A 21716-nucleotide genomic window follows, 5' to 3' on the forward strand; every position below is an offset into this window, starting at 1 on the left:
CCAGAACTGATAGATTTCATTGTGCAATCCAGTTCAACATTCTGATACAAGTCATAAACGGCCAACACTTTCACAATCTCAACACCTTCTTCGCTTGCCTCCCTAAGATCAACCCCATCTCCTTCACTTTATGACCGAAGCAAGTATGGAACGGCCATTTCTTGGTTTAGGCCAGAATTGTATAGATTGATCTCTCGAATCAGAAGTACTCCCGTGCAGTGCATTTGTTTAGGGTTTAGATTCGTTTCTCATTCACACACACCCAAATTTACGAAAACCAGCAGTAACAGTTTCCACCCTCAAACACCAATGTAAAATGCTTATTACTTATTGATATATTTTTCCTTGAATCTTTTATCATAATATGATGATCAAATCTATTATACTAGAGTTCCACATATATAACTTCGCATGTTATGTTTTCAATCAAAAGTGACTTGAAAGCTAACAATATAGAAATTGAAACAAATCAAGTCATGTATTACTAACCTCAAGTGGAAGTATCATGTTATCGTAGTTGTCGATACGTCTTCGGAATCTTCAGGTCTTCAGAGTAATACTTGTATGCCTCAACATTTCTAGACTTTCTAATCCAACCTAACAAAGTTGATTCTAGTAATTTAATCAAGCGACTTATGAGTTTTAATACTAAAATATGATATCTGAAAACACGGGGAAAACCAAATACCCCCAACTTTTTCGTTCGACAATCTATATAGACAAAACTTAAAAACATTCCTTGACAATATGTATAGAGTTCATATCTCAACCTGTACTCAGTCAGTATGTATATAGATACAAGTTCCGTGAACATGATTGTTAAGCAGAGTACTTGAACGATCTCAAAAATCATATCCAAGATCAATCTAGTCGTATCCAAATAATTCAATCGGAATTCTACCAAGTGGTTGAACTTGTTATCTATCTTTCTATATACGAATTCTACAAGAAACTAGTCTTGTAATCGATGATAATTAAAAAGACATATCTACCTATATTAAATACGTACAAACCTGTGTAAATTTAATTCTAAAGATAAGCAACATAATATGGAAAAGGAAAAACATAAGACACCAAAAATTTTGTTAACGAGGAAACCGCAATAGCAGAAAAACCTGGGACCTCGTCCAGATTAAACACTACACTGTATTAAGCCACTACAAAAACTAGCATAATATAAAATTTTGGATTAGAATGTGGTTGACACTGGATCCACCCTCCAAGTGATTCGGTTACAGTCGCGCCTCTTACATATCTTGAAACTCCTAAGGTTTCACGCACTTGATTCCCTTAGTTGACGTCCTTTACATCCTAAAAGTTGTTTCAGCCGAAGTGAATACTTTTGATACCAATTTTCCTCTAAGAGATAAGCCTATTTGATTTTCATCTAGATCAAAGATCAAGGTGTGAAATTTTATAATAGACAAGCTAGTAAACCTCACAAATCAGGATCTTTAGACTCACAAAGAGCAGTCTAGATTTTTAACCACCTCTCAAGAACAATAGTTGAAAGATCAGCTAAGACCAGTCTTTAGATATCTATCTTGAGGAATCAAAAAGTTTGAGATGAAGGGAACTTGGTGGTATACTTGGTTTGGTTTTGATTTTTTGATTGGTCTTGGATTGGTAGATGATTGAGGATTTTATTTTGGATTTGATAAAGATTTTATTTAAGTAAAATGAATTGAATTTTGATAAATTGCTTAATTCAAATACTGAATGCAAGTATTGCAAACGTTTTGGAGAAATTTAAATACAATGAAAGAAAATCCTAAATGCCAAATCCAGGCGTCATGAATGCTCAAACGCCTAGTACCTCAAATGCCCAATAATTTTAGGCGTCAAATGCTTTAAGCCAATTCTCATGTATCACTGGCATGGACCTTCCATCCGTGTTGATCATCCTGTAGTATCCTCCAACTATGGATTTAGCAACCACGAAAGGCCCTTCCCAATTGGAGTTTCTTGCAGAATGAAGGTTGCGCTTAGTTGCTTTGAGAACTAGGTCTCCTTCATGGATTTATTAGGCTTGGTCGTCCGCGCCTTGAATATCTTCTGTTGATTCGGAACTCCTCGTGCGGTGGATTCCAGGGCTGTGTCACATATGGACACTCATGCAAAAGGGAGTATCCAAAGTACTGTCTGTCATGCTCAGCCATGTCTTCAGCAATAAACCTTTCGATAGAATGCTCAGTTTGAATAAGCTCTGTATTCAACCATTTGGCGTAATATTGCCGCGGTGAGACTATCCATTCAGAGCACTTTGCGACGGCTAAGTTTTCAGTGGGAAGAAGTCCCTGGACCAGGACAACATGATTAAACATTAGTAATATAGGTGCATGAAAGGGAATCAGACTTGCCTGAGTACGGAACCTTTTGATGAAAGAGTGTGAACTTTCTCTAGTTTTCTGTGTTAATTCCACCAAGGCTTTAACTTCCTCCAGATGCTCGAATAATAGAGTATCTTATATTTCTTATGAGTCAGAGGTTTCTTCAACCGAAGGTATTGGAGTCACCTGTCCAGCATGAATCCAAGGTCGTCCAAGAATCATGTCATATCCTGGATCTTCCCGGATTATATAAAACTTGGTATCAGTGCAGACCGAGTTTTCTCTGACCTTGAGGGTGTTGTAGCCATATGCATCCCTGAGTGTCCCTTCATGATCTCTAATTGACATGGGAGTATGCGTAACTTCTTGTCGAGTAATGCCAGCGACTCTGAGAGTTTTCAAAGGAATGATGTTGATGGTTGTGCCAACATCAACGAACACTCTTCTGAATTCATTTCCTTTGAGATGCACTGTGGTGAGCAGTCCCCAGTCATACATTTCTTTATCAGTGGTTGGAGGCTCAGGAGGTACTTCTGGGATCAGTAGACGTTTTCCAGACACTATATGATTCAAAGCCATGAATATGTCTCCCCTTTGATCCTTCGACAGATAAAGTAATTCGCAGACATGTTCGATCAGCCACTGAACTGCTTCTTTGACTGGTTGTTCAGAGATGAGAAAGTCCTGACTAGAAGAGGGTCCATGTGTACTCCTTCAGTCCCCAAGTTAAGCTCTTCTGATTCGAACTTTTCGTTGAATATGTGCTTCAAGACCCTACAGTCTCTGGTGGGATGATTGACGAACATATGGAAATGGCAGTAACGAGGGTTCTCCATTTCCTTTTCAGTTGGTTCTTTTCTGACATATGGAAACTTGATTGCACCGTCTTGGATCCAGGCATCCAGCAGTTCAATGACCTATTCGATGGAGAGAGGGAAGTTGGGTTCCGCTGGATCTGTGTTTTGAATTGGAGCTTGTGCGTCCCGGGTTTGATTACCCTTTCTTGGTGCCTTTGAAGGAGCTGAAGATGCGGACTTGCGCTGTGGTTCGACTTTCCGTTTGCTCCCTTCTGCAACAACATTTGTGGAAGGATGGAGGTTGTACTTCTTGTTGATCGCACGCCTGCTACCTCGAGTCTCTCGCGGTTCCTCAGCTTTTGTAGCTTTTGTTCTTCCAGTAAAGCGGGTGCAGTAGTTGCTGATCTCTTGGCCGCTTCATGAAGTTCTGAAAAGGTCTGGAAACGAAGAGTTTCCAATAAAGCTATGTAGATCGGGATCATGCCGTTGATGCACAAGTCTACAAGTTGTTGCTCCATGACGTTTGGATCATGACAGTCCAAGGCTTGAACCCTGAATCTTTTCACATAGTCAGTGGGATGTTCATTGCTCCTCTGAAACATTCTTCCAATATCAGAGAGAGTAATTTGCTCTGACAAAAAGAAGTACTTTATGTAGAAGGCGTTAATCATTTCTCCTCAACTAGTGATACTTCCTGGCGCGATGTTGTTATACCAGGTATATGCCCTGCCTTTCAGGGATTTTGAGAATTCCTTCAGACAGACGATATGGTTGTGCTCATATTCACCCAATACTTCCAGAAATCGAGAGACATGCTCTTGAGCATTGCCTCCATCATACAAAGTGAAGTTTGGGGAAGTATAACCTTTCGGAAGAGGGATACTTTGCATGGCAGCAGGGTATGGAGGTTGGTAACGCTGTACATTTGGCGTGGTGCTTTTCCCACGGTCTTCCATAAAGCATTCCAGCTCTTCACGAGTGATGAAACCGGCAGGTTCTTTTGATGTCGATTTCTCTGCAGCTTTTTGGGCTTCATCATCGTTGACTACATGGACTGGTACAACCTCTGGATCGACAGTTGAAGATGCTTCTTTGCCCTTCCCTTTCTCCTAAGTTTTTTCTGACATCTTGTCAGTGAGAGTCTTGAGATAATTGAATAGCTCCTTCTGTGTTGTAGCCATGTCAGTTTGATTTTTTACAAGAGTCTCTTGCACCTAGATGAGATCAGCCATGGTAGGTGGATTCCCTCTGACTTCCTCGGGGTGTCGGCCGAACAGGGGATGATCTTCCATGTTGGCATGAGGAGGAATAACATCACTACCATCAGTGTTAGAAGCGGGAATGGTTTCCGGGATATCCTCATTGTTATCGTTGCTAGTGCTAGCGTCGTTTGTGTTGGAACCTGTAACTAACCCATACCTAAGACCATCCATCGTTGTGAATTGAGATTGCAACCGAAAGATTAATCTCCCACTGTGGTCTCCAATCTGTAGATGGGGAAAATGATTTGCTGGTTTTTATGGAATTGAGGAGACGTCCGTGAGGAGGAGACTCCTTGAACCGAGAAAATTGCTCAACCTCACACAGATGCACTGCAAAAGGGAGTGCTTTGAATTCGAGAGATAAATCTGTAGGACTCCGGCCTAAACCAAGACAATGGTCATTCCAGAGTCAATTCGGTCACAAGAGAGGATGGGTTGATCTGTAGGAGGGAAGCTGAGAAATGTGTGAGATCAATGGTAATCAAGGATTGTTGGTGTTGTGTATTTTGCATGAAAATAGTTTCTGAATGATCGAATTTACTCAGTTGTTTCTAAGACGATGAATAGAAAAAAATATTGTTTATCGTATGAACGTTATCTTGTTGGCAAGAATTGTTTTGTGGTTCAATCATCGGTTCAGAGAACTATTTATGTTACAAAAGTAATAGACAACATGATCCCATGAAGTGTGACAGTTGCTGGAGTCAAAGAGTGGAGAAGTGGAAATCGTGTCAAAACCAGTTGCTCATCGTGCGGAGACTTGGTTGACTTTCTATCCACTACTTTGCTAACTCCTTCAACTAATTGCACGACTTTCTCACATTCTCATCGTGGATGAACACATGTGTCGTAGACCGTCAGCCTAAAACCCTAGTTAATATTCCCCCATGTGACACGATTGATGTCTCGTGATTGTGGAGTCTGCAAGGCAGACGTGTATTTAATTAGTCAGTTGTTGACTTGATGAGACGATGAGTCTTTGTATTGCTGAGTCGAACATGATTTTCAAATGTTCTAGGATTCATGAATTGAACATGTCTGTTGAGACAGAGGTATAATTCTCGAGTAAACGTTGATATTTTAAGGTGAGCAAGTATTACTCATTCGATGAATTGTTGAATATTGATAGTTGAACCAATATTCATTAGTCTGGGCAAATATTGCTCATCTGAGCAAATGTTGCTCGTTCCATGAATTATTGGTAACAGAACCAAATAAAATATTAATTAAAATACTGGCAACTGAACGATTAGAATTAATTAAAATGTCGATCATGAGATCAACGTAAAATCACTAGTTTTGAATCTGCTCAGAATTATGTTTTGCAGAGTTTTAGATTCGAAACCCTAATTCTGATCAATTGCTGATCAATTAATGATTTATTTAAAATCAACCATGGAGTGAATGAGGGACCGGATACATGGGATGATGGATCGACCATGTAGTGCCCAGATGCTCGAGTGAGCAAAAATATACCAAAGTCTCTTGAAGACCAGTGGGTGAAAGGATAATTAAATGCTGGTTTAATCATTTATTAAAATAATGCTCCTCTGAACCTTAGGTGGTAAAACCTAATTAATTATTAGGAGATGACAGACCGACCAAGGGGTCATGAAACCATCCCTTGGTGACCGTGGGACCAGTTGCTGGTCGCTCGAGCAAGTCTCAAGTTAATTGAAGAGAGTTTGGACCCAATGACCAATTGATGGCAAATTAGGTCAAAATTGTGAATAAGTGTGGGACCGTCTTCTTGCAAGCCTTAGGGCCGTCCATGGTCGGTTATGAAGGCATGCCCATGTCACCATGGTGTCTGTGTCTCAGTCCTGAGAGTTTTGGTATTTTCTGACGAGCGTTTGAGCAACATTTAGAGAAAATACGAAGAAACCAGGGTTTTGCTGAAACTGGGAAACTTCATAAGATGAAGGAAATAATAATAAAATAAAGGATCATGGAGTGTGGGACCAGCTATGGCCAAGGCATGTCCGGACGGCCAATAAACCCGGTCTGTGACACTTTCCCTAATTTTATATTATTTTTCATGATTTTATGAAAATACCATGAAATCAAGGAGTTTGTTGAAACTAAGGAGTTTTCTTTGAAGTGAAGGAGTTTCACTGAGATGAGGGAAACAATAAAATTAATAATGATAAAATAAGGGGCGTGTGGGACCGGCCATGGCTATGGCATGGTCGGTTGGCTAGTGGCCCGGTCCCTGAGTCTTCCCTAATTTTATATTATTTTCATGATTTGAAGGAAATATCATGAAATTAAGGGATTTCCATGAGACGATGGAAATAATTAATAAAATAAGGAATTACAAGGTGTTGGACCGGTCATGGCTGGGGCATGGTCGGCCGGCTAGTGACCACAGTCCCGTGACACCTTTCCTAATTTTATGTAATTTTTGTATAATTTCCTTCATGTGAAGGAAATACCATGAAACGAAGGAATTTCATAGGATTAGGGAATTTTCATGAGACGATGAAAATAATTAATAAAAATAAGGAATTACAAGGTGTGGATTGGTCACGGCTAGGGCATGGCCGGCCGGCTAGTGACCACGGTCCCGTGACACCTTTCCTAATTTTTATGTAATTTTTGTATAATTTCCTTAATGTGAAGGAAATACCATGAAACGAAGGAGTTTCATCAATTGAAGGGATTTTCATGGGATCAAGGAAAATAATAAAATATGATAAAATAAAGGGAGAAGCATGGGACCGACCACGGCGGCACGACCGGCCGACCGGTGGGCTTGGTCCCCTTAGACTCCTCCTTAAGATATTTTATTATTATTATTTTCTTCATGGTTTGATCGTTCCTTCATGTTATTGAATGTTCGTTCGTGCATTCAGGTGTTCGTTAGTGCATTTATTGCTAATACACTTGCACCATTTCCTTGGGGCTTACTTGATGGTGGATCATCCTACACACATTAAATATTTATTACTAACCCATGGGATTATGCTGGGAATAACCATAAATTGAAGTAATGAAATATTATGCGGAATGCAGAGTATTTTTCTAGGAATTCAGTTGATGAATTTTGCGACTAGAAATAATTAATTGATGGCTCTATACTAGCAGGCATGCTGTCTAGGAGCATTATAATTATTCGAAAATCGAGGTATGAGCTAGCTGAAGCAGAACGCTCGATTTGAATGTTTATTCTGTAAAGTCAAGGAACATTGCAACATCCTGAAGACATAGTGCTCTACACTAGTGAGTAATACATCTAGGAGCCGTCCAATCATTTCGATTCTTTACAGAAGTGATTACTGAAATTGCTCAGTTAACGGAATATGTCGTGGTCTCAGCTGAGAGACTGCATACATATTCTCTGAAAAGTAATATACTCGATCAGAGATTCTTAGACATGTTCTGAGAAGCAATATGCTCGATCAGAGATCACTGTGGCATGAGCTTTCACGCTTTAATGAGAGATAACCCTCAATATTCATCTGACTGCTGGATCAGAAATATGCAGGGTTACAATTTTACCCTTTGTTAAGAATCCACCATCAACATGATTTATACACTAATTCGCGTACACACTATATATGCTTATATCCAAAGATAGTTACATAATCAACTCTTCATTTCAATCATTGAAACTTTCTTAGAGGATGTTATATAGTTGTTGTTCACAAACTATTTTTCGTCAAAGCAATTTTCAAGTTATTGAAATTATCATAATGAAATATTCCAAAGAAACACCAAATGATTGTATCACACAGACCATGTAAGATGTAGCTCGTCAATTTTCATATGATCTTATTCGGACTTTCGTCACGAATGTAAGATGAATTCGGCCGAAGCGAAAGCTTTCCAACACATATTCCGAGAAATATATAAGCGAGATAAACTTAGCTCGAAATTTCAAATGTGTATAATAGAAAACTATATCGTAACACGGTTATGTCTCAATATAGGAGATAGAGTAGAAATAGACTTTCCAAGTGATAGATAAGTTTAAGTCTCCACATACCTTTTGTCGATGAAGTTCCACAAGCTCCCCTTAGTAGTTCTTCGTCTTCAATATATGAACGCCGTGAAGTCTAAATCTCAACCACACAATCTATGTCCTAGTCCGAGACATCTAAATAGGATAGAAATAAAAACTCATAGTTTTGATCACTAACATTGACAAACATGCTTGAGATAGCAACGCATGCGAGTTCGACCGAGCAACGCTCTAACACTATGGTCCGATTACGGAACCGTGTATAATGACTTTTCTGTTTCGCAAATATGTCTTTTGAACTATAAGCAAGTTGTTCATTTAAACACTTAAGTATTTAATCATGAACACATACACAAGTTTTTTAGTAATCACTGATGTCTTTATTAGAGATGTTTATGAGAGTCATAGAAATGCTAAACATATTTTAAAAATAAGTTTTTAAGCATGTGTTAAACTTTTACTACGACCGCACGAACCGTATAGGAAGCAACGAGTCAGGATGCAACGGTTTGTGAACCAGATCTCCAACCCTACCCAGCTCGTGAACTCAGATGGACACGGTTCGTGAACCGGGTTACCCAACTGCTTATCCTTTTACACCAACATTAAATTCATATTACCACGGTTCGTAAACCGGGTTCTTGATCACTACCCTTATACATTTAAGGTTTGCGAATAAGTTCACCAACCTTCATGTGATTCAGAAACTCAAATATCTATGACTTGCGAACTGGTTTGCTAACCTACCCTGAGTCGAAATACCAGAAGTTCTGAATTTCTCTCTTTTGATGTTTGAAACATTCCCAAATGATAAAATCATTGCTTAGGTTATTTTCAAATTGATACACAAATTACTTCTTGAACAATAAATTATTTCGAACTAATATTGTTAAAGGACCTTTGAACATTCAATCTTGATTCATATTTAGAGATGTTTAACAAGACAAGCTTGACTCGAAATTTCATCTTTGCAATAAATCTACTAGAATTCATATGACATAGTATAATAAGATAGAATAGTAAGATAGTGAGTAAAATAGAATGGTTCGGTCTTCGCATACCTTGTTGATGAAGTTCTCCAAATATATGCGTCGATCTTCAGTCTTTGAGGGGGGTGTCCTATACCCATCTAATCCGAGACTTGACTTAGCAGACTAGAAATCAAGATATAGTTTTGTACGACTAATATCGACAACAAGCTTGAGATAGAAAAGCTTGTGGGTTCAAGCGAGCATTGCTATACCAATCTTCCTCTTTGTCAATTTTAGTGGCAAAACTGTTCAATACACATGGATTTGAAATAAAAAAAAATATTTCAACTCAAAATCCACTATGCTTGATTTACTTGGTTCTTGAACAAGCTCTTGAATTCTTCGTACTACAAGTTATTTTATGGTTCTGCATATATCCGTTTAGCACCTTTGTTGTTGAAAATCCGTAGCGTTAACAACTTATGAGAATACTCAAAAAGAGCTTTTATTAGAGTAAAAAACCATTATACTCAATGGTTGTTATATAGAAACAAAATATCAATGTTACCTTATCCAAAGTTCAACCGCACCATAACTTTGAAGCAATACTACGGTGATATGTTCTCGCCCATAGTCAATACTTATATCTTTTGTAAAATAGGTAAAACCTATAGATCATAATCCACTCCCTCTTACATAATGCTCCGAGAAGCCATATGTTGTAGTAATATACTTGTTTGTACCCTTTATAAAGAATCGTAAATCCCGATAGTCAAGCTCATATATAAGGTTCCAGAAGTTTCCACACGTCTTGCTTCCCAAATTACTTGCATATCAAATTTATCTCATAGTTAGGGTATACATAGACTATATAAAACTTGCGTTTAAACCCTAAGAAGAGATGGAATTCTAGATCGTGTTTTTTTGCCGAAAGTAATTTTTGGTACAAACAATACTACTTAATAGTTCTCCCCCTTTTTGTCAACAAAATTGGCTAAGGCGAAAAACATGGATCATAATGAATTAAACAAAAGATTATTAAGACTAGAGAACACATACCAGCTTTTAGTTTAGACGATTTCATCAAGGAGATATATAGGTACAAGCATCTCCTATAATTCCACATACGCTCTCCCCACAAAGATATGTCAATTAAGCACAAGTTCAAAAGAACTCTCCCCTATTTGATGTCATTCCCGGAAGAACAACATGAACGTACCCTTATCACAAAAGAAGGATTTTCTTGGACACTAAAATTTACTCGCCAGTCACGAAGCAAAGTAGATTTGTATCCCAATATTTTTCTCTCTTCTCACCAATTATGGACAAAGAAGTTGAAAATAACGATCTCAATGTTAAAGGCACTAAGATACAAAAAATTTGTAAGAAAAATAATCATCGACATAAACTATTCTATAGGAAGTTACGATCAATGCGATATGACTCAACATAAGAATTATAACTTCCCTAACCATGTACAGGCGTAAAGATTAAAGTTCACCATTTATTCCCTGAAGGTTATGCAATCTAGGAGAAAAACAGTTTCCTAAAGAACATCTTACGAAATCCTGTAGCAATGTATTCACAAAGTTTAATCGTGGAAAGATCAATATTACAATTCTCACAATAGTTTACTCCTCTTTTGACAAGAGTTAAGAGCTTAACATATGAGATATCTGTTCTAATCACCAGAATGTGATAGCAAAGAACAAATCTCACAAAATAAGCAATATATATATATATATATATATATATATATTTATATATATGAAGATTAGGTATTGCGAGTCATCTTCCAAAATAAAATTTAATTAAATAAACTTTAAACATGCAAAATGATAGAATTTGGAATAGCTAATGTTTCACATATAATCTACTCTAAAAACTAGTTTGCCTCCTTAAATAATAAGAATAATTTCCTACAAGGAGTTAACTAGTAAAAATAAAGGATATTGAGAAAGAAATTAGATTTCACTAATCTCTTCATACCTTTCAAGCACCCCATCATAGAAAGTGTCACTGAGATCCTTGACTCTTTTGACAGTGGAAAGGCCATGTTCGTTGAGTAAGTATGCCAACCTTGCAATTAACAATAAGAACAATCCCTTGCTGTTCTGCATTATGAGATGTGTTTCTTTTGATTTCGGTTCATGATTTTCCGCTTCTCAGAGATCTTGGGTTGACTGTCAACCAGGTTATTTTAAATATTTCAACTGAAGATTTGCAATTTCAACCTTAGAATCATTACAGACGTTGACCTGATCCTTGATGGTTTTCGCATAAGACGACCTTTGTTCATTCATACTCATAACCACCCTTTTTGACGATCCACTCATTCAGATTTCTTCGTTTTCATCCTCTTCATCGAGAACAATAATTTCATGGGTCTTTTGGAACTGCCCACAACTATTAATTTTTCATAGACAAGAATTAGAAGATAACTAGGAAACCAATAAGTTCTTTAATAAGGAAACAACTAGGGTTTTCTTTAGGGATTCACGAACCGGTCAACAAAGGGTTAATGAGTGCAAAAATGACAAACTATGTTGTTTGACGCGTTCATAGGAATTGCCCTGACAAAAGCCAAAAAGCTAATACGAATTCGGGAAGTGCTACGTTTCCCCTGGAACTGTCCCCCTCTGTCTTTTTCCGTAATGTGGCTACATCTAAAACACTTAATTGATAGAGTGAATTTCTGAAGCCTTAAATCCTTTGGACATCAGTAGGTCGATAACTGAATCCAATTGACCAGTAAGAAAATGACACGTCACTGGGACAGGCTTTGGGTGTTAATAGTAGGGGATATTAACATTTTCGTACTAATTTGTATTTTCATTTGGGCTAATTGGGTCTTCTTAACTTGTAGTCCCGTATATAAGTTAAGGATTCTTTAATAGCACAATTCCATCTTGTTTTTTTAACTTTTCACCTCAGAGTTTGAGATAACAATTAATAACAAACAACTTAAATACCTAAATTAATATATAAAGATAAATTTACTTAAATGCCCTTCAGGTTCATTACATACTTAAACATTTGGGTCCCACTAATTATAACATCAGATCAGATGGATGGATTCAGTAACAAAATCGAATATTCTGTTCAAAGTGAATTTTTGAGTTCCAACGATTAATATATTTTTACAATTTTTTTATTGACGGTGTGGCTCACCACCTTTTCTTTATTTCTCCTGTTAGATACCCTGCCGTTTGAAATTCTTCATTTTCTTCACCGCTTTTCTTCCCACTAGTCTATAACACAAAAATCGCTAGGAAGTGACATTTACTACTCCGATTGATCATGAAGCAGATGTTGTCTTTTGCTCTTACCGTGCAAATTTTGGAATTGTTAGCAACGTATTTTTATATAAACATTTTTTTTCTCGTGAAATTTATAGATAAACATAACAAAATTAATTTCGCTACCGGTACAAAATATTTCATGTCCAAATCATAGAAATGAAAGTGTTATTTACGATTAAATTATTTAGTGGTAAAGGTATAAATGGAATAGATATTTTATTAAAAACATGTAAATCATATTTCAAGGTAACAACAAGGCAAATGCTATATAATTCGCGAATTGTTCCGAACTGATTCGTTTCCCGTTTTATTCGCGCTGGATCAAACTCCGAACCTAGTACGCGTATAATACCAGTCTCCCAAATAATGCGCGTACTTTCCGAATTGGCGAATAATTCGCTAGGTTCGTTCGGACGTGTTTTGTAGCTGACTTGACTCTCTCCGAGTTGACTCACTAACCAGTTGAGTTGACTTTCCCTTCCACCTATTTTTCTAGGTGAAAAAAGATGATTCCAAGGTGGGATTCGAACCTGCCTAATCTAATTCCACTAGAAGTACATAGAACCAACTGTTCTACACACTTGTTTTGATTGTTTTTGTACATGTTTTGAATATAACACATTTACAACTTATTTTTCACCCTGGAACCAATGTAAATATAAAAAAATTAGTATATTATGATAACAAATATTAATCAATTTATTATATATATGGGACGAATTTTGTGCGACGAATTCATATCTCTAAAACGAATGATACACGTACATATGTCGTTCCGTATTACTGCCGAATCACGAGTCGTTGACCGGATTTTTAACCGATCTCAACTTTTATAAATCCGAATAATACCTGTACGTACGCTGTTCCGTAGGTTTACCGAATGACGAATTACTAACTAGGAGTTGAATAGCATTGCCGTGACAACAATTACAATAAAATTTATTAAACTCCAAGACAGTTGAAGGTGAGTTATTAATGACTCCTTAAAGTGAATATTGGGCTACAAGTTAAGAAGACCCATTTTATTTCATAAAAGTGGGAGACTCGGAGTCGGAACACCCTTAACTTCCTGCGCCTAATTTGTACGACTTCCGTCGGTTCACAGGTTTTAGAACTTAGAAGGCCAACTTAGTGCCATCCAAAATGCAATGCAAATTGGTACACTTGCAAAAGTTCCATGGAGATTTGCTAAAAACATTTTCAATTTCTTTTTAGGGGTTTTCTTTTCTTTTTCCATCTCTGATGAGTAGTAGCGAGTTAGCGATCATTTTTTGACTTCTCTGATGGAGTCTGAAAACAGTGTTCGCCAGGAAACAGTGAAGAAACCAGTTGATCCTAAGAGAAGAAAACGAAAAGTTAGTGTTTCGATGGCAGCGTAAGTTCTTTCGTTCACTTATTCTGTAGAATTCCATTAATTTGTTAATTTCTGGTTAATTGAAGTAATTTTATCAGTAATTTCAATTGTTAAATCTACCATCACCACCGTTTTAACCTAGCTTATCAATCTCCTAGAAGAATAAATAAAAATTAAACCCTAATTTTTGGGATTATTAGATTTGTGTTTGATTGATTGCTTTACTTTTTGGTGATGTGTCTTTCAAAATTGTTGATTCTGAAGTGGTAAGCCATTTATGGTTGATTCTTAACTGAAGTTGTAAATGACTTCTTCATAAAAGGGGATTTAATCAGTACATTTTGAATAGGATACTCAAAAATCTATTTATTTCATTGATTAGGACTGGGAAATTTAATACTACTGCTACTGCATTTTCTTTGTCACAAAGATGCAAATTTATTTCGTATTTGCATAGAGGACCAGATAATGCAAGGGGTATTGCCTGATATATACAAGTATGGTTATAGAATCATTCGTATTTGATGTTCCGAAGTAAAATGATTGTATTTCTACACTACCTTGAAAACTTTCATGGTTGCTTTAACAAAGATCATAAGTTATGATTCCCTGCAGAATTGTGTTCTTTCTTTTAAAAGTTTGAGTTGGATAGTCATGAATGTTAATGTAGATCTTTTGTTTTTACTCGAATCTACGTTATTCAGAGTTTTAACTAATGAAGTTTGATTATTATTACTTTGGTATGTGTGTTTGGGCCACTATACCTGTTTTATGTCTATATATATTCAGGTCTGTCACTGCTGCTGCTCCTTTAAGACGCTTAGAAATATTGCTTCAGGTAGTCTTCTTGATAAATTGCCTCCTCCGTGATTGTAAACTTTTACATATATAACCCGATAGACTGATGGTTGAAAACTAATCATGATCAAATTTATACTAAATAATCAATTACATCTCAGGACTCGAAAAATACATATAGTTCTGTAGAAATGTGAATGAGGTATGCTTTAAAATTGTCCCCTTTGATTCCCTGCAGTTCAACAATACGAAATAATCAGAGAAAACTTCTAAAAGGAATTTATATGCACCTGAACCATACGAGACAGTATTTCACCTTCATATTCTATCCGAGTTCGTATTACAAGGAGAAAGGTTATCCATAATAGTCTATTTGGCTTATATTTATACACTGGTCACAGGATACGTTCTTCTGGCTTGGATCACATAATAGTCTCAAAAGTTACCAAAGTGGGCATAATGATTTTCGTAGAAAGTAGTTATCCATTTTTGTTGGCAAATAGATCCTGTGCTGTGAATTGTGATTGATGCAATAATTATGTTTCATAACAATTGTAAGCCCACATGCTAAACACAAATGAAGCGTCTTACTGTTGAGGAGGTTTTGCATTTTCATTTTCTAGAGGTTTGCATTTTGACCGATTAGTTTTTACATGTGGTCCTTTCACCTTAAGGGATAGTGTGTGTGTGTGCCTACGAGGCTTCAATTTTTGGTCTGGTGGCCTAAATTTTTGTTTGGTTATTCTACAATGCAGGTTCAAAACTCTCAGAATATAAAGTACAAGGATGTTATCCAAGGCTTGCAACATATGAAGAGAACTGATGGTTTTCGAGGATTATTCAAGGGCAATGGTGCTTATATTGCGCAGGCCATGTCATTTTCTATAGTCCGCACTGCTGTCCACTATCCATTAGCAAGGTGCAATCTCTTTTATTGGGCTTCATATCCATTGTTGCATTTGTTAATATTAGCTGTTTTACATATTAACAAATGTATCGTACCTTCAAAAGAAACATAGGTACATGATCTGCATCTAATTGGTGGTGATTTTCTAAAGCATATTGTTATAATTTCATGTCTTTTATATGCTACTTATCTCCAAAGCTCATCTGATTCTAAAAAGCACTCAACTTATCTTGGGATATTATTTAGAACGTGCGTGCAAGTTAGGGATTTCTTCCTCTCTGCTCTGAACATCATTTTTTGTTACAGGATTATACAACTCCATTGGCAGCATCCAGGCAAAGGTATGATTATTCTATTTGCATTTTGATGCCAGAATCTAAAGCTTTGTATCATTGAATAAAAATAGGTTAAGGCACTTCAAAATTATTATTTGGATTTGAGGAAAAGGTTAAATGTGCCTTGACATAAAAGCGGCTCCTCACTTTTCTTTAAACACTAACTTCCTGAGATGATCTTTGAAGAGAATTAAATATGTTGGGGTCTGTTATCTTAAAATGTCAAATGAGTCAGTTCTATTACTGCTAGAATATACTGAACATTCAGATGCAATTGGCTGTTGGTACTTGGTAGTGAAGTAGAATGTGGGAGAATACAAGTTAAATTCTTTTTTTCCGTTTATCTTTTGCAGAAAACGCAAAGCCTCCTATTTTATTAACTGGTGGAATTGAAGCATGCAGTCTGATGATTGCAACGGCAGCAGCATACCCCATGGACATGGTACGAGGAAGGCTTTCTGTCCAGGTATTTACTAAACATTCTTTTTTCACTAATTTAGTGAACTTCCTGGTTTTGGTGCTTGGTAGTACCATAAAAAGGTGAAGACTCTTACTCTTCTATTAATTCTTTATGCAGACAGGAAAATCACCATATCAATACAGAGGAATATATCATGCTTTATCAAGAATTGCCCGAGAAGAAGGCCCATGAGCTTTATATAAAGGCTGTCTTCCTTTTACCATCGGACAAGTGAGTCAACTAATGCATCTTAAAATTCTTAAACATCTTCAAGCAAATGCCAAGTTTCTAATAAATTGAGGAAGTGACTGTCTCTATGGGAAAACCCTGGTCTCCTTCTTGTGTATCTTCTTATGTGATGCTTGAAAAGGTTGTATTGTAACATAGCCTTGCCCGAGGCTTATTTTAAAGGTTCAAGTCCCTCCTTTCGCTCCTGGCTTCGTCCTGCATATCACAAATGAGTGTATGACAGTCGTCACAACAGCTTTGGGACAGGTATTCTCCAAAGGAAGAAAAAATGAAGATGTCAGACTTTTAAGAAGCATGAAAATTTTCTGTCTGACCAGCCAAAATGCTTTTATCTTGACTTGTGGGAGCACTTCCCTCATCACACTCCTTGATCTTCTTTTCTCAGTATTACTAATAGTGTATCTGCTTGTCGTCAATATGTACATAATACTTCTTCCTCTCATTTTTTTGTTGGTTTTAAAGCCTTTTAAGGCTGTTACTGAACTAGTGTCCGTCATTGTTACCGGATATGAAAGTTTGAGCTGAACAAAGTTTGTTTAGGGTTTATCACAGCTTACTTTGGGATTTTTCGGATTGTGTTTGAATTTTTTACACTTCCATAATAGAACATTATTTCCTGATTGCTCAAGCTCTCGCTGAAATCTGTATTTACAATCTGTTTGGTGTAAACAGGTGGTATACACAGGCCTCAACTCCACTGTCTATCAATCTTTACGTATAATCTCACCAAGGGTCTTGAGACAAATGTTGGAGGCAACACCAGGATTTGATTATACTGATATGAAGCCGGAAGACATGAAACTTGAAGTGCTTGAAGAGATGCGCGCCTATGGGAAAAAACTTCCATTCTTCTATGTTTTTGCATTCGCCGTAAGCCATACCTTTGCTTTTTAATCTTATTCATCGAAGAATGCAGATGGGGGGTGGAAAAAATCTTCATCTATTATTGCATGTGATGGCAATAACAAGGCAGCAATTGAGTTCACAGGCATGTGTGATGCATTCAAGAAAACCATTAGAAATGATGGTTTTAAAGCACTGTACAGGGGATTGGTTCCGAATTTACTACTGAAGGTCAGTAATTGTCCCGTCTGACTTTTAATAGGTTAAAAAAGGATGTTTTCTTGTTCTTAATATATGAATTGAAGGATTTATAGAGACATAAAATCAACAAGAACTCAATACTGCATGGGAGCATGAAAAGTTTTAAGTCTATAATTTCTAATTAGTGCACTCGTTTTTTCAAGGCTATTAGTCCATTACTAATTAGCAATCTCTTTTCGAGTTCCTATGTGAACGTTCTCACATAGTACAATTTCCAACCAAAAGGGGGTGGTATTGGATGTTGAATTTTCTACTGTAAAAATATATATTAGAATCCCTATACTTAGCTGATGGTAGAAAGTTGTAGATCAGGCTGAGTTTTGCGAGGATGGTACATCTGGTAATAACCATAGTATCCCCCTTAGTGTATTGCTATCAGAGCAGAAGGAGATTTTGTAGGCAGAGTTTTTATTGTGTTTAGCTTATCTTTATACTACTGCTGATTTTAATGTTCAGGCATTTCCAGCTTCAGTTGCATCTGTGATACACTATGGGCTGATGGAAGGTCTTGGACTTGAGGTAAATATCAACCATCCAGAGTTGTCAGAATTTTAGAGCTATTATTCAGTATAACTTTTTTCCATCTTATTGTCTCTTGAATGTTTTAAGGTGCTTTTGGCACAAATGAAAAATGGGTGGAATTGAATTGGAAGAGTACAGAGTTGATAATTGATTATTAGTAAATTACGTTTACTGTGTATTTTTGTAACTCTTTCCTCGAAAAGTTACTGTACCACTGGTTTTGTTATTCTGGCGAACCTTTGCTGCATAGTACACCACAAGGTTAGCCCATCAATTAACATGATTTACATGCCACGCTACACAGGACATTCACATCTTGACTTTCTCTTTGGAGTTGACAACTTTAGCAGTATCATTATCTGTGAGTGCTTCATCCATTCTTGCCCATCTGATAGTTTCTAACGATGTCTTGCACTACACCTCATCACTCACTGCTGAAGCCCGGGGAACAGCGCTGTATCTCGTCCCATCAAAAATCTGAATGAGGGTTTTTTGTTGGTTTTTCTTTTCTTTTTTCTTCCTCCCCTTATAATTTAAATTAGAAATGAAAGGATTCTGGAGTTGGATACCCATAAGAAAGCTGGCTATCTTATTGCCAAAAATACCTAAAGCAATCATTTGAGAATACAGTATGGCTAGTTATGATTGAGTTCAAAGTGAATGAGACTAGTGAATTCTGCATGTTATAAAACTCCCTTTCAGTCTTTTTTTTCTTTTTTTGGAAAATTGGCACTCCCTGGCTTTCATAGTTATCAAGATAATCTGGATTAGAATTTTTCCTTTTTCGTAGACAAACAGAGTGCATAGAGGTCTTGCTAGTTTTGAAGTTTGGTGAGACCGACAGTTGCATATCATATCACCAGCAAAGACTAAGAGTAGTATATGAGTTATACCTGAAATTGTGAGTAGTAGATGTCAATGGGATGTCAGAAGCGTGGGTGAGAGAAAATGTGTAGGAACTGTGGTCAAAATTATTGAACTCGCAAAATTATGGCTCTTGTCGAACCAGTACTAGGGAAAAACTGCTAAAAGAAAAACCCTTTAAACAACTCTAATAATAACTGAGCACAAACACGAACTGCAGTCAGAAACTGTTGCATCCTCAGTTATGTTCACCACAAAAGAAATTGGAGATGGCTAATGAAGATTATCAAAAGTGTGGGTATGACTTGTGAGAAAGTGCCTGGCCATGTCAAAAGATTTCTCAAAATTACCCACTACACTGTGATTATAGTTCCTGTTATGCTAGAAAAGATCTACAAGAACTTACCACAAAATTGAAGTAACAAGGAAGAGATTAAATCAAACTAGCACATTCAAACTGATTTCATACAAAGAAATCTATTAAACAAACCACATTAACCCAATATCCATCAACCTAACATCCTAAACAGAAAATCCTAAACATAAATAAGAAAATCCATTTACATACATAGAAACCAAAGATTTAAACTACGAAACATTCAATTCATCATCAAACCTTAACTTTCTTTCCCCCAACTGCCTTCTTCTTTGCTTCTTTTTCTGGGGACTTCTTAGCTTTCTTTTCCGGCACCACATTTTTCTTGTTCTTCTTCAAGATCTCTGGGGTCTTCACTTGACTCAACCTCTTCAGTTTATCACCTACCTTCAATTTCTTCTCAGCATCACTCTTTTTCGCCTCAACTACTTTTTCACTCTTCTTCGATTTCTTCTTATCATCACCATCAACAGTTTCACTCTTCTTAGACTTCTTCTTATCACCACCAGCAACAGCTTCACTCTTCTTCGGTTTCTTCTTATCGTCGCCACCAGCAACAGCTTCGCTCTTCTTTGATTTCTTCTTATCACCACCAACAACAGCTTCACTCTTCTTTGAAACCCCTACTTCTTTCTCACTTTTCTTAGATCTCTGCTTCTCCTTTTCGGTTCCCTTCTTATCCCCTTCTTTCTCAATCTCTTTGGCTTTCTTCTTTTCTTTAGAATCAGCAGTAACTTTCTTCGATTTCTCCGTTTCAGAAATCTTATATGAATTCTTAACTTTCACTAATTTTTCAGATTTGACAAATTTTTTCAATTGCATCGAAATTATCTTCTTGAAATTTGGGGGAAGTCCAGTCACATACTTTTCTTCAATAAACTTTGCAATTGCTGGTTGACTAGATCCACTTCTGTCTTTTAATGAGGAGATTGCTTCTATTATCATCTGCAAATCATATAAAATCAAATCAAAATCTCACCCAAATAAAACCAAAAAATCAAAGAAAAAAACCAAATCCAAGATGTATACCTGCAAGTAAGGAGGATGTTGAGGTGGTTGAGAGATCTTGACAGCTTCATTTGATTTTGATTTTGGTTTTTTCTCTATGGCTGGCTTGGGTTTTGTCTCAACAGGAGCAACTTTCTTAGCCATCTTTGAAACCCTAATTTTTAACTGTTTGAGGAGAGGGAAAGAGGGATGGGGTTAAAAAGGATTCAAAAAGGTCCTAGGAAATGAAAGCTAGTGACGTGGGCGATTATTATTGGGTGAGATGAGGTGGGACGGATTCAACTGGAAAGTAGTGAAAACTCATACTATCACCGTGCGAAAGGAAGTGGTCAAGTGGATCGTATGGGTATAATTGTTAAAGGGGGACTGGTTTTTGTTATGGGAATTTTAATAAAATGCCACATTTTGGTTTTCCGATTTAATAAAATGCCACCGTTTTTTTCAGAATTTATAAAATGCCACACATGTTAAGTTTTCTGTTAAGGCCCATTTGATTAGTCAACCGTCATTGAAAAATTCCAAAACATGTGGCATCATTACCAAACTAACCTTCTCAATTTCCTGACAATCTATGGCTGCACAGGACCGACCGACCTGTTGAGTCGAACCAATAAACCGGCTATATTATTAACCGTTGATCTGATAAAATTTTCTAATCCTAGCCCTCTATTTCATCACACATATAATAACCTAACCCTAAACTAAGAGACACTCACTTCATCTTCTCTTCTCGCCTCTCTTTTCCTTTTTTCCTTCTTCTTCTTACAGTCACGACCACCACTAGAATCACCATTTTCTTTTTCTCTTTCACTGATTACTTCAATTTGTTTGGGAAAGGGGTAAAGCTGTTCCTAGTCAGATTTTTTTGGGAAAAAATGGGGAAGATGTTGTTAAGGTTTATTACATAAGGGGTTTTAATTGGAAGGCTGTAAAATCAGAAAGAGGGGTTTCATGATTTCCTGTTAATGGCTAAATTAATTGTGATTTTTAATTTTTTTATAAGAAAATTTATAAGTGAAATAGATTTGTTCGATTGTTGGATTTGTGTGAATTGTGAAGTTTCAGATCGAGAATTCGTGAAGTTTCAGATCGAGAATTTGTGAAGGATTGAGT

At 36.8% G+C, this 21716-nt stretch overlaps 3 protein-coding genes across 6 annotated transcripts; 2 read left to right on the forward strand and 1 right to left on the reverse strand.

Moving 5' to 3' along the window:
• Positions 1-13714: 13714 nt before the first annotated feature.
• LOC113334718 (mitochondrial adenine nucleotide transporter ADNT1-like) lies at positions 13715-18999 on the forward strand. 4 transcript variants are annotated; one of them, XR_003352901.1, is made up of 9 exons: positions 13715-14001; positions 14770-14818; positions 15534-15697; positions 15992-16026; positions 16374-16486; positions 16598-16711; positions 17402-17803; positions 18290-18352; positions 18660-18999. XR_003352901.1 is itself a non-coding variant. In XM_026580906.1 (6 exons), exons 1-6 carry the CDS (start codon positions 13910-13912, stop codon positions 16670-16672), a joined length of 528 nt encoding a protein of 175 aa, XP_026436691.1. In that variant the 5' UTR covers positions 13715-13909; the 3' UTR covers positions 16673-17209. The 4 variants fall into 4 exon arrangements, 1 of the variants encoding a protein (XP_026436691.1); XR_003352899.1 differs by lacking the exon at positions 18660-18999 and having other exon boundaries at positions 18290-18653; XR_003352902.1 differs by lacking the exons at positions 14770-14818; positions 18660-18999 and having other exon boundaries at positions 13715-13981; positions 18290-18653.
• On the forward strand, positions 16946-18478 carry LOC113334688 (mitochondrial adenine nucleotide transporter ADNT1-like). Its single transcript, XM_026580884.1, has 5 exons — positions 16946-16975; positions 17402-17599; positions 17699-17803; positions 18290-18352; positions 18443-18478. Exons 1-5 carry the CDS (start codon positions 16946-16948, stop codon positions 18476-18478), a joined length of 432 nt encoding a protein of 143 aa, XP_026436669.1.
• Positions 19000-19632: 633 nt separating the features above from the next.
• Positions 19633-20760, reverse strand: LOC113334449 (histone H1-II-like). The gene is made up of 2 exons (XM_026580700.1): positions 20625-20760; positions 19633-20540 (listed from the first exon to the last, which is right to left on the reverse strand). The coding sequence occupies exons 1-2, from the start codon at positions 20745-20747 to the stop codon at positions 19830-19832; spliced, it is 834 nt and encodes a 277-aa protein (XP_026436485.1). The 5' UTR covers positions 20748-20760; the 3' UTR covers positions 19633-19829.
• Positions 20761-21716: the final 956 nt, after the last annotated feature.

Source organism: Papaver somniferum, unplaced genomic scaffold (genome assembly GCF_003573695.1).
Source record: "Papaver somniferum cultivar HN1 unplaced genomic scaffold, ASM357369v1 unplaced-scaffold_137, whole genome shotgun sequence".
NCBI classification, from domain to species: domain Eukaryota; kingdom Viridiplantae; phylum Streptophyta; class Magnoliopsida; order Ranunculales; family Papaveraceae; genus Papaver; species Papaver somniferum.